General features: G+C 34.6%; 1 protein-coding gene across 1 annotated transcript; it reads left to right on the top strand.

Annotated features, from left to right (window-relative positions):
- Positions 1-9,412: 9,412 nt before the first annotated feature.
- LOC120076392 (uncharacterized protein At4g06744-like) lies at positions 9,413-11,784 on the top strand. Its single transcript, XM_039030207.1, has 2 exons — positions 9,413-10,210; positions 10,972-11,784. Exons 1-2 carry the CDS (start codon positions 9,469-9,471, stop codon positions 11,538-11,540), a joined length of 1,311 nt encoding a protein of 436 aa, XP_038886135.1. The 5' UTR covers positions 9,413-9,468; the 3' UTR covers positions 11,541-11,784.
- The last annotated feature ends 1,878 nt before the right edge of the window (positions 11,785-13,662 follow it).

Genomic DNA, 13,662 nt, shown 5'->3' with positions numbered 1-13,662 from the left:
ACTTGGACGCCGACAGCTGCAATGATGGAGGTATGGCTCACTGCTGCTTTTGGTCGCGGTATGGGTGTTATCACATCACCTTATCTTATTGATACTCCCAAGGTATGCGTCCGAGCTGAATTTAGCTGAAGTTATCAATGCGTTCTACCCATCTTGCGATCTTCTATTATGGCTGTTAATATGTGGCCACAATCTCTATTTGTTCACCACATTCTCCATGCGTTGGACGCATGCGATTACTGCAACTTCCATGCATTGGACACATGGGGTTGCTGTCTGCGTTCGTCTTTTGCGGTCGCCTGGCTTCAGCGCATGCATTTGTCTGTGATTGCTTATTACAAACGCATGCGTTTGATTCCTGCGATAGCTACAAAAAATAGACACTTTGGCACAGAATAACGCATAATATTGGGCCAGTAAGGTTTTAGGTGCTTATCGATGCAAAACTCAATTTTTCACAAATTCTAAGTACTATCACTGCGTTTTCTACCTATTAGCCCTCATAATTCTAAAGAAAAGGCTTATAATAACTGGCATTTCTGCCAGTTATCATTGGTCATGGTTTTTGTGGGCATTGCGTGAATTGTTACCCAAAGAGAGGGTATTTGCTTGATTTCTGATAGACATAAGGGCATTCTTGCTGCAATTAATAATGAAGAAATTGGTTGGAGTGAATCCAGAACATTCCATCGATATTGTCTTTGCCATGTTACCAATAATTTCAATATGAAATACAAATCAAAGAAACTAAAAATTTTGGTGTTTAAGGCCAAAAATCAATACCAAAGGCATAAGTTCATTCGGTGCATGAAAGAATTGAAACAATTGCACCTTGAATGTCTTGAATTTTTTTCAGACATTGACTTGAAAAAATGGACACAGTCACACGACGGTGGGTACCACTATGGGTGGATGACAAGCAATGCAGCTGAATGCATGAATGGTGTTTTCAAAAGTGCTAGAATGTTACCAATTACTTCTTTGGTTAGGCTAATATTCTATCGCACAATATTGTATTTTGAACGTCGGAGACAAGAAATTAGTGAAACACTCGATCATGGGGACATGTATACAGAATATGCCCTAAAAAAACTTAAGAGGTGGGAAAAACGAGCATCTGCACATACGATGACCAAAAACTTAATACTGAAATAACCATATTGATTATTAGGAATGCGACCAAAATCCCACATTGGTTAGATACGAGGAGAATCATGGGTATATAAGTGAGTATGACTATCTCCATTGGTATGAGGCCTTTTGTGGTGAAACCAAAAACAAAGTCATAAGGGTTTATGCCCAAAGTGTACAATATCATACCATTGTAAAGATAGTTTGAACGTTTTGTCCTTTCTATGAGTGGTTCGAGATACTTCATGTCAATCATTGATGATTTTTCAAGGAATGTATGGATGTATCCACTGAAACAGAAGATGAAACTTTTGGAAAATTTCTTGAATGGAAAAAGCAGTTTGAGAACCAAACAGACAGGAAGGTAAAGTATCTGAGAACAGACAACGGTTTAGAATTTGTGAATCACAAATTTGATAAATTTTGCAAATCTGAGGGAATTACGAGTCATTTCACTGTTATGTATACTCCACAGCAGAATAGTTTAGCTGAGAGGTTCAACAGAACAATTATGGAGCGTATAAGATGTCTTTTGACAAATGCTTCATTACCCTTGAAGTTTTGGGGGGAAGCTGCCCAAACAGCCTGTTATCTTATTAATAGGAGTCAATCTTCCACTTTAGGCCTAAAGACTCCTTAAGAGATATGGACAGGAAAAGCTCCAAGTTTAGATCATCTCAGAGTGTTTGGAAGTTCAGCTTATGCTCATGTTAAGGAAGGGAAGCTGAATAAGAGGGCACTGAAATGTATGTTTATTGGCTATCCTCAAGGTGTTAAAGGATATAAACTTTGGTGCTTGGAAGAGGGTAGAAATAAATGTATTATCAACAGAGATGTGACCTTTAATGAAACAGAGATGGCATTTCGTATCAAAGAGCAACAGAAACAGTAGACAGTTGATCAGGTTGAGGGAGAGGTTAGAATTGATTTTAAAGCACGACCATCAGTTAGTTCAGGCGAATCCAGTGATCAGTCATTCAGTTCTGATGGTAGACAGCCTCAACTGCAGAGGACTTTGATTGATGAGGGAGCTTTCGGTGAAGAAAGTTCAAGTAGCAGTGACCTATAAAACTATCAGCTTACACGTGACAGGCCTCTCACCCGGCTCCTACGAGGTATGGTTATGCTGATTTAGTTGCTTATACTCTTACTTGTGGAGTTGACAATATTGAAGCAGAGCCTCTTACTTTTGAGGAGGCAATTGTATCTGATTTAAAGGAATAATGGAAGGATGCTATGGAAGCAGAGTTGTTCTCATTGCAGAAGAATCAGACATGGTCATTGGTTCCAAAGCCTTCTAATCAGAAACTCATTTAGTCAAAGTGGATTTATAAAATCAAGCAAGGTACAGGAGGTGATAGCAAGCCTAGGTATAAGGCTTGACTGGTAGCCAAGGGCTACACTCAAAAGGAGGGAGTTGGCTTTCATGAGATTTTCTCTTCGGTGGTGAGGCATTCGTCCATTCGATTAATTTTATCTATTGTTGTTCACTTTGATATGTTTGTTGAACAGATGGACATCACCACAACTTTCTTTCATGGAGAATTGGAGGAAGTGATCTACATGGCTCAACCTAAGGGCTATGAGGTGAAAGGAAAGGAAGACATGGTTTGTCATCTTCGCAAGTCCATCTATGGACTGAAGCAATCGCCAAGACAGTGGTATATCAGGTTTAACACCTTTATTCTGAAGTAGGGGTTTCACAGGAGCTCATATGATGCCTGCGTGTACTGGAAACTATCTCAGAAAGGTACATATATTTATCTACTTCTGTATGTAGATGATATGATCCTGGTGTCTAAGGATTATTCTGAAATCTATGATCTCAAGAAACGGTTGAGTAGTGAATTTGAGATGAAAGATTTAGGTGACCTGAAAAGGATCCTAGGAATGGATGTGAAAAGAGATAGGGAGAAAGGTTTGTTAACCATTTCGCAAGAGAGTTATGTGCATAAACTGCTTGAGAAGTATAATATGTCTAGTTGAAGGCAGTTTCGACATCCTTAGTATCTCATTTTAGGCTTTCTTCGTCTCAGTGTCCTGTTACTGAACAAGAAAGGTTAGAGATGTCTAATATTCCCTATTGTAATGTTGTTGGAAGTATTATGTATTTGATGATTTGTACTAGGCCTGACTTGGGATATGCTATGAGTATGATAAGTAGGTTTATGTCAAATCTTGGAAAAGAGCATTGGAATGCAGTTAAATGGGTGCTTCGATATTTGAAAGGTAGTATCAGTGTATCATTGTGTTTTAGCAGGGATTGTGATAAATCAGCACTAGTGGAAGGCTTCACAGATGTAGATTATGTTGCAAACCCTGACAAAAGAAGGTCTCTATCAGGTCACATTTTTCGTGTGTTTGGTAATGTGGTCAGTTGGAAGGTTGCTCTACAGTCAGTTTTTGCTTTGTGTACTACTGAGTCGAGTTGTTATCGCAGGAGTTCATTCCTATCGTTCGTTGTGATAGCCAGAGTGCTATTCATCTTGCGAAGAGTCCATCTCATCATGAACGGTCTAATAATATCGACATCAAATTTCATTTTATCAGAGAAGTTGTGGCCCAGAAAGATGTTGAATTGGTCAAGGTTCACACAGTTGAGAATTTGTCAGATATGTTAGTCAAGGTTCTTCCAGCCCATAGGTTTGAATACCTATTAGATGGGCTGAATATTAAATCTGGATGATAGGAGATTGGAGAATCAGCTTGGCACTTAAATATTCTTGTTATGAGGGAGATTTGTAGAAAATAACAAGGTATTTAAGTGGGTTTTATTGGGCTTTTTGGTGAAATTAAAGCCTAATGGCATTCTAGTAATTATGAGTAAATGGCATATTTGTAATTAAATCCATCTTTCTCCAGAGGGATGAAGAAATTGTGACTTTGAAAAAGAGGAGAGCTGCAGCTGTTTTTGGTGGAAGAAAAAAAAGAGGAGGAAGCAGTCAATTTTGAGAGACACAAAAAGAAGACAACAGCCGTTCACGCACAAGTAGACCACCGAGGGAGTCGGCGTTCACTTTTTCCCTCCGGCTTTGATGTCAGCAGCAGGGAGTCAGCGTTCACCTCGTTCGGCTTTGACGTCAGCGGTAGGGAGTCGGCGCGAGTACTCATCCTTCGCAGTGGGTGTCTGGTTCGATCTGGGCGGCCGCCTTGGTTCTGGTGGGTTCTGATTTTGACATGGGTTTGCCGGTTGTCAGCGACAGAGAGTGACACGCGGGTTTGTGCGTGGTTCGCCGGCCAAAGGTTGATTTGTTCTTTAGCATGTTGTTCTCGGTTTCAGAGGTGACGTTGTGTGCGGATCTCTCAGTATCGGTAGATATTAAAATTACAGATTGGTGATTATTGTTGATTATCTGTAATTGTAAATTTATTATTGCTCGTAATAAAATTGATTCAAGTTGGTTCTCAAAGTGAATGTAGACGAAATGGGTCGAACCACTATATATCTTGGTGTTCGTTCTTTACTGTTTTTCGTTTTATTTTGTTGATTGTTTGCGTTCTGTTTGGCCATCTAAGTTAGGTTCAAAATTCTCACATGCTCAGATCCAGCATTGCAATGTTTCACATAGCGTTGCGCGTTGCGATGCTATCCCTTTTTCTATAAATATAATTTTTCTGATTTAGGTCAGGAGGATGCTGAAAATTATTGGGGACATGCTGAATTTGATGGAGGTCGAGGAGAGGCCTTATTTTCTTCCTTTCCCTCTTTATTTTTCAGTATCATTAGGATAGTTTTTATTTTGATTTTGGATGATGAACGTGTATTGGATTGTACCTTGTTGGTTTGTCTATGAATCAATGAGATAATTCTTTTATTTAGTTCTTGGATTGAGCATTCATGTAATTTATTGAGTTTTCTGCCCAACTTTGTGTTTTAATTCAGAATTGTGTTTTCTTTGAATCTTTCTTGATTTCGAATTGCATTTGTGTGTTGGATTGATGCTCCTATCATGATTGCAATTTTATTGCTAGTTAATCTCGAGCTCGCATGTATCCTAGTAGTTCGTCTATGCTTTGAGTTTACCCCGATAGCATCGATTGAATGTATATGTTTAGGTTTATAGATTGACCTTGAATCTTTGCATTGCATGTTTAATTTAGGTTTGAAGAATAAATGGTTAATTGAATATGGCTTTTCCTGATTAATTGACATAGTTGAATCCTAAATCTTAATGCATGTGTTTCTAGTTCTTTATGGCCGCTAAGAACCCAATTGAATCTAGGAGCATGTAAGTTAGTTAGGGCAAGGTCTTTCCAGCCTTAATCATTAATTAGGATGCTTGATTGGTTTCGAATTAATTGATTGCCGGCCTTTGTAGAGATTAGTTAATTCGCATCAATTGAGTAGCTATGCATGTATAATCCGATGACATAAATTCATTGGCGGAAAACGATGATTTAAATTACATTGAATCGCCTCTTGATTTGAGAACTAGATAAACCAATTACCGTTTCATCTATCCCTTGCAATTTATTTTTCTTGCATATTTCAATTTCAACAAAAAAACTAAAATCTCGTTTTTATTGTTTTTCCACAGTCAAATTTAATTTAAAAGAAATTAATTCTTCGTTTCCCTATGGTTTGACCCTGCACTTACCACTGTTACTATGTTTCAATAGTAATAGGAGTAGCTCGGTGTTTATAAATTTTTTTTTAAGCAAGTTTGAGACTTATTAATGACATAAGTCTCGGGTTCTATCATATATCAGTCGCTGTAAAAATGGAAAAATTGGAAAAAAAAATGGGAGTGAAAAGCAGAGTTGAAATGACAAAATGTGTAAAAGAGAAATGAACTAAAATTCAAGTAATCGAAAATGAAATGTGATAGTAACACATAGCAATTAGATAGCAATCTATATTATTAGTAATCGTATAACAATCAATGTCAAATAAAAATCATATAACAATCACATAGCAATCAGATTCCACCGGTCAGTGAATTAGTGAGGACATTTTTGACTTTTTAATTTCAATGTCCCATTTAAATTGGATTGGACGGACCGATTTTGTTGTTTTTGTGAACTTTAAATTGTGTGAACATGGGTCTAATTTTTATATTTTATTGTGGTATGCCTGCTCATTACTATTTTTCTTTTTAAAAGTAATAAAATAAAATAAAATCCGTACATAACACTAAAAGGTAAAAAGTAAAGGAAATTAAAGATGAGTTAAGTCCCCGTCTAAAAAGATAAATAGATAAAGTTGCGGCCTAGTTTTTCGTTCATACTTTATACCATTTTGCTAAGTTATATATTTGCATAGTGAATTAACTTCTATGATTAGGAGTTTTGAATGCAAGCACCAAAAAAATATAAATCGATGTTTATAAACCTAATTTTTAAAAATTAAAAATGAAATAGTTACTAAACTCCCACTTATAAGTTATCGTTATTTCGTAAATAATTTTAAAAAATTTCTATTTATAACTATTTTCCTTTAATTTAACTATTAACTTTTGTGGTAAAATATAAATCACAAAGAGTTGGGTAGAAATATTTTGAATGTTAAAAGAGATTGCTTTAGTGTCGAGGAGCAATAATTCAGAGAGACCTTGGGAGTAGGGTTTTGGACTTTTTGCATAAGCTTTGCCTTTATTCCACAGAGCAAATAACTTTTTTGATTCAGAAATTACAATGGATATGATGCCTTTGTCCTTTTTATATATATAAAAAACTTAAGTAATGAATTTTTAATGAGCCTACTTTACCACGTGGCTCTAATCCAATAACTAGCTCACTGGAAAAGAAAAAAGAAGTTTGCCTTCTTGAATAACGAAATAATGTGAAAGAAAAATAACTTAGGGTAGACTTAGAAGGAAAGTATCATGTCTTTTAATTCAATAGCAAACCATTCCTTTTATAATAATATCTAATTAGCTATGGCGTTATGATAGCTTATAACATGTCCATGTGTAGTCTCTCTAGCTAGACTCTATCTTGTATATATGTGTATCATAATTTTATTATTAGTTAAATAAATATATTTGATATCAAATATTCATGTATGATTATAAAAACTTTAGTATTTTTAAGGAAAAAATATCTACTTTGATCCATCAATTTTGGGTATAGTTTTTTTTCTTTTCTTTTTTCTATTTAGTTATTAGGTTTCAAAATGTTACACTCTTAATCCTTAGTCATAGAGTTTAATTTTAACTTGATTGTTAAATTTCAAATGTTAATAATTGTACTTGTGAAGTTTGAATTTTGTTTCAATTTAACTTGGTTCTTAGGTTTTAAGATTTCTACTTTTAACCTCAATATTCATTACATACTCACTTTTGTTTTTTAGTGTCAATGTCTATTAATTAGTTTAAAAGAATTAAAAGAATTAATAGATATTAATGCTAAAGACGGAAGTGTGGGTCAATAAGAACGTAGCTCAATTGGTATAGTGCTCGTACTATCGAAATATGTAAACCAAATTGAAACAAAACTCAAAAATAAAAACAGGACCAAGAAGATGTTTTTTTTTCCTATTTTGACAAACCTAAAAAATACTCATAGGTACATTTAAAAGAAGTAATCTCCCGATTAAATTATAAAATTGGTTTGTATGGTTTGAAAAAAAAATTTAGAATTTAGTCCATACGATAGGATTAGGTTTGTAATTTAACATTATATATGTTTGAACTTAAAAGCATATATATCTTTAGTCTCTCCTACCAAACAATTTCTTTAGAACCTTTCCATTTAATTTAATGATCTCTAATCCCACATGTTCCAACTTATACGTTCTTAAATAAATTTAAAACAAAACGAGGCACATTGAAAGCAACCATAGGGATAGGGTGCTTGGTCGATGCCATATTGGGGGGGGGACACAGTCTTTTTATCTACGCCCAATACAAAGTATAGTTAATGGAGCGTAAAGAAATCAAAAGGAAAAGGCTGGTCGGTATCTGGGAATAAAAGTCATGCAGATCATGTGATATCTTGACCCACCGACGTTACTTTTACTTTTAATTACCATATACTAAAAGAAATAGGTTGATAGAATATTATAAGGATTACATACATGTCCCTCTCCATCTACCTTTTCCTAATAATATTGGTACCTAACAATCCCTGCATTCATACAAACAAAACTGCCAGTTTGTATGAACTATTTGTCCAAACGTGGGACGAGAGGTATTTTTGTTCATTTAGTTCTATATTTAATTATAGGTATATTGAACAAATAAATTTTCTATTTTTAAAAACCGTAATTAATGTCTTATTCACTAAATTATACTTAAAACTTTGATTTATCTTCTCTTAAACTTCCATTTCAACTTTAACTTAAAGTTGTATCAAACAAAATTGATGATTAGACCCCATAATTCTTATATCTCACTTTAAAAAAAATGATAAAAGAAAAGAAAAGTATATATAAACATATGCTTATGATCCCACAATTTTAATTCTCACTTTAAGGTGGCCACACAAAAACAATATTCTACTAAAGTCATGGATCACGAAATCTAATAATTATATAAACACATACGAGGAACGGAAAATACTTAGGTGTACCCAAACATTATTTATCTTTAAAGTTGTCCAATTATAAGTTATCATGTGACAAATTATTTTTTTCAAATATTTTAATTTTCTTATTGTTGTGAGTGATGAGGGAGGAAGTATAGAGATGGATGTATCTTGGGATGCACCTAAAGTATTATCCATGAAAAAATATTTGTGCTTATTATATATGCTACACTCATCTTTATACATTCCACAAAATTATTCATCATAATTTATCATATGACAAACTTTTCTTACTTATTTTTAAAGATATCTTTGAACTTTTTTTTTTTTTTTGTATAATTAGAGTGAGATGCACAAAGATAGTACGTAATTGAATGTACCAAAGTATTGTTCTTATTATTACAAATGTAACATTCATCTCCATGCATCACTTTCATTATAAAGAAAATATATAAAAAAAATACTTTTTTAAAAAGATGAAAAGTTTGTCGTCACACACAATGATTTGTGAATCGAGCATTTGAGCGGGTTACAAAAAGATAGATGTAATCCTAGAAACACTTTGAAAGCATTTGGTTCACTAAATGGATTTAATATGTTGAAGTTAGTAAATTTGTATTTGGATGTATAGTTATTAGATGAAGTTTGAGGGAAAGATGACGAAAAATAGAAATATAGGAGAATATGAAGTTTTATGTAAAAAGTTGAAAAATATGAAAAATTGGGTTACTCCATAAATGAGTGAACTTCAAATTGGTGGGCCAAGCCAACCCAATCCAAGTATTTTTCTTATTATAAATGGGTGTTACCTCAGCTCCCCTTTCACACACCCCTCTCTCTTACAAAAAAAAAAAAAAATAATAATAATAAATGTGGCTAAAACTCTTCACCGTCTTTTTGGTTTTACAGTCGTCGTTCCTCCTGCATGGCGTCGTTGCCCAAACCGGACCACCGCGGCCGAACCCCACTATCACGAGGATTCGACCAAGGCCGTCCCTGATCCCACCGGGCGTCAAGCTAATGCCCCGGCGCCCAAATAACAACCCGGGACCTCTAGCCAACCGAGCCAGAATCCTATACATAACTCAAGAGCTAAAAAGAAACATCACCTACGACCCTAAAGGGTACACCAAAACATGGGTTGGCAACAATTACTGCCTCTTCAAAGGCTTCTTCTGCGACGTGGTTCCTGATCTTAACATCACTGGCCTATCCTCCATTGACTTCAGTGGCGCTAGATTTGGTGGCCCTTTCTTGAACTTCTATCGTTTCATTCGTAATTTGCCGGACATTGCTCTTTTTCATGCCAATTCCAACAACTTCACTGGCGTTATTAACCGCAACATCAACAAATTACGGTTCTTATACGAGTTGGATTTGAGTAACAATAAGTTCCTTGGTGGGTTCCCTGGATACGTCCTTGGAGCTAATAAATTGTCGTTTGTGGACTTCCGTTTCAATACTTATAACGGGTCGGTTCCGTATCGGTTGTTTAATATTGATACGGATGTGTTGTTCATTAACAATAATGGGTTCGGTGGAAGGATCCCGCAAGCCACCTTCGGTAACACGCCCGCGCTTTACATCACACTTGCTAACAACAAGTTTACAGGTTCTATTCCTCTATAACATTTAATTATTATATATCTTTCGATTCAAGTTTTTAAAGGTTTAATTTTGTGTGCTAAGTATAGTCCAACACTGTCGGTTTAAATTTGAAAGTCTATTACAAAGTTTTTAACAGTTACAATATTCTTAAAATGACATATAAATGTCTAAGCGTACATTCAATAATTATGTGACGAAAAAGACTTAGGTGTTAATGCAACTCAGTCAGTTAACCCATTAAAATTTGATAGTTAAAAAATATATTTTTGAAAAAGAAACATAAATTTTCATACAATGTAACAAATATGGATGCATGAAATATATGTGTAGTCTAGCTGTATTACACAGCACAAAGCCCAAAAAGTGAAAAAGATGACTACAAATATTAATTATAGAGGAAGAACAATGATGAGACAGTAAGAATCACTTTGGCCAACTACACCATTGTATTTTATTACAATTAAGAAAGAATATAATCTTAGAAACAAAGAGAGAGAAAAGAGATTATTATTATTATTATATAGAAAACGTAGGTAATTAAGTATATTATATATGAGGAACTACTTCGACAGTCATATATATAAAAAAAATAATTATTAAAAGAGAAAAACTTAGGTACAATCCACTACACCTATCTCCTGTACAGTCCAAGATTTTATGTTTTAAATATTTTTTAAAAACTTTGTTTGTGTGGTAAAAAAGTGGGAATACATGAGGTAGGCTGCACCTGATCTGAATTGATTTTGGTGTATATGGTTTAAACAGGTCCAATCCCTCCAACCATCGGGCGAGCTTGGAGAACTCTTCGGGAAGTATTATTCTTAAAAAACAAACTCTCAGGTTGTTTGCCATTCGAGATAGGTTATTTGGTAAAAGCCACAGTATTCGACGCCAACACCAACATCTTAACAGGTCCAATCCCGCAATCTTTCGGCTGCTTATTTAGCCTCCAGATTCTAAACTTGGCCAACAACCAGTTCTACGGACCCATCCCAGAATCCCTCTGTAGGCTTCCAGATATCTACAACATCACTCTAAGCAACAATTACTTCACAAGAATCGGCCCACAGTGCCGAAAATTAGTCACAGCCCAAAGGCTCCACGTACAAGGCAACTGCATTCCGGGCTTCCGATTGCAAAAAACACAAGCCCAATGCGCCACGTTCTTTGCCAAGCCCAGGAGCTGCCCTCGAGCCAACACGTTCAACTATGTCCCATGTACACTTCCCACGGCGGCGCAACTCAATGCGGCTGCTGTTACTTCTGTGGAGAATATGGTTCCTCCTTCACCACGCTCCTATGCGGCGCTTGAAAGGCCTCATCCGCACCATTGATTGTTTACTACTACTACTTTTTCTTTTATTTTCCTTGGTGCCTCCTCCAATAAAATTACGATGATTAAGATTTGGGTTTGTGATTTCTACGTTTTATTTGTTTTATATTTTTATTTTCTTGCTGCGTTTGATGCCCAATGTCACAATGTGCATTATCCTTTTTAAGTTTTAACATATTCTGTAATTGAGTGTTTAGTTTGATGGTTTGATGTTAATGGAAAATATGGTTGTCTGTCTTCTTTTAGCGTATAATGTCGAATGTGTAAAAGAGATGGTTTTGGTTGGACATGACTTTTAAGAGACGATCAATTGCTTTTGCCTGCAGCTGGCCCCCAAATTATTATTTGCTTGCTAAAAAAATTATTCCATGTGACACAACATTCTGCTGGCTCCAATTACGACATATTTTTGGGGCATTTTTAAATATAAAAACTATGTAAAAATATTTATATTTTATAACAAAAATTCTAAAAATACAAACAACCCATGAAACCTTTTTGCTATAAAATGTAAATACTTTTGGGATATTTTTATTTATAAAAATTCTCCTATTTTTTTTTATCATTTTAGATTAATTTAATGCTTTTTTTTTTTTGTTAAAATATTATTTTAGTTCCTATGTTTTGAATTTTATTATATTTTGATTTACCTACTTTTAAAGGGTAGTGTGAGACATTGAATTGAGATATGATGTTTGAAGTTCATATATCTTTATATATGTGTGGGGTTCATATGTTTGTGTTCGAGGTGTATAATTATTTGATCTGAGTTCATATGTCGAAATTTATATGTCTGTGTATGGGATGCAGAGTGAGGTATCTAGTGTATTTGGTGGAGTATATATGTTTGGGCTTTTATGATAGACTATTTTTAAAAAATTATTCAATAATTCTAATAATTCTACCAAATAAAATATGTGGATTGCAATTTTTTCCTTTTAATTTTTGAAGTTTTTATTTTTCTTTCTTTCTTTCATTCATTTTTTTTTTTGGTAATTGATAACTTATAGAAATACAAGTTATTTTACCTCTTTTATCTAAAAACAATTAGGAAAAAACTTTGAGAATGCGACAACTTGATAAGGAATTCATAAAAATAATTGTATCGTGCGACCACATACACAAAGTCTCACTATCTACGAAAGATATAAAAATAGTGTTTTTTGGGTGCATGAAATCTATTTATGCGATCGCAAGGAATTCTCGACACCAACATTAGAATCGCATAGTTGAACAAGTTGGTAGCCTTATGCGATAGAGGATGACATGACGTATGGGCGATGGAAGTCAAATCAGAGACTAAGTTGGTAGCTGACAAGAAAAGCTTTACGGCTGAGCCAATAAACTTCTGACGCGGAGCCGGCGGCGGATCAAGGTATATAAATTAATGCACCTAATCAACATAATCATTAGTGAGAGAAGAAAAAGTTACTCATGACGGCTATAAATACCCAATGAGATTTTTGTGCAAAAAAAAAAAAAGAGAGAGAAGGATAGCTGATAGCCAAGAGCCAAGACATTGGATAAAAACTTTGCCTAAATTTTGACTTCAAAAACACTTCTCCTTCGAGCCCTCGTGTAATATTAAATGAAAGCTTAGGATTTCTCTCTGGAAGCAAGAAGGAAACCTCACCTTCAACACACTCTCTATGAAGCAGTCATCTATAGTGCCGGAGGAAGCAAGGAATTACATACCACGGCTTGATTCTCTATCTCTCTCTTTTTTTCCATAATAGTTATTTGTATTATGTAAAACGTTGAAAGACTCTTGTTTCTCAATATGAATGCATCTACGATTTATCTTTTATCCATCTCCTCAATTTTTACCATGAACAACTAATTTCTTTATGGATTGAGAAACATTGCAACTAACATAAACTAACTAAGGCTTAATCATGCGTTTAACTTGTTTTATGTATGCTTTATAAACTATTTGAATAAGTCGAAAGATTATTCCAAGTAGATGAAATTTAGGTTTGAAAAAGCCAAAGATTTAAACCTCATAAAATAAGAAAAGAGCATCTTTATGATAGAGTTAGAAAGCAAGCAAAGGAAGAAAAAAACGAATCATTAAGCATTTTAATTCATCGATTTTAGCTTTAAATTAAGCATGCTCATAAACT

The sequence above is a fragment of the Benincasa hispida genome, chromosome 4 (assembly GCF_009727055.1).
Source record: "Benincasa hispida cultivar B227 chromosome 4, ASM972705v1, whole genome shotgun sequence".
Taxonomy (NCBI): Eukaryota; Viridiplantae; Streptophyta; class Magnoliopsida; order Cucurbitales; family Cucurbitaceae; genus Benincasa; species Benincasa hispida.
This window is presented reverse-complemented; position numbering and strand designations above follow the sequence as displayed.

Bases quoted from the DNA above. Each gene is read 5' to 3' on its own strand.
- LOC120076392 (XM_039030207.1), top strand. From the start codon at position 9,469: ATGTGGCTAAAACTCTTCACCGTCTTTTTGGTTTTACAGTCGTCGTTC. The intron at 10,211-10,971 runs GTTCTATTCCTC...TGGTTTAAACAG, and splicing joins TGCTAACAACAAGTTTACAG to GTCCAATCCCTCCAACCATC.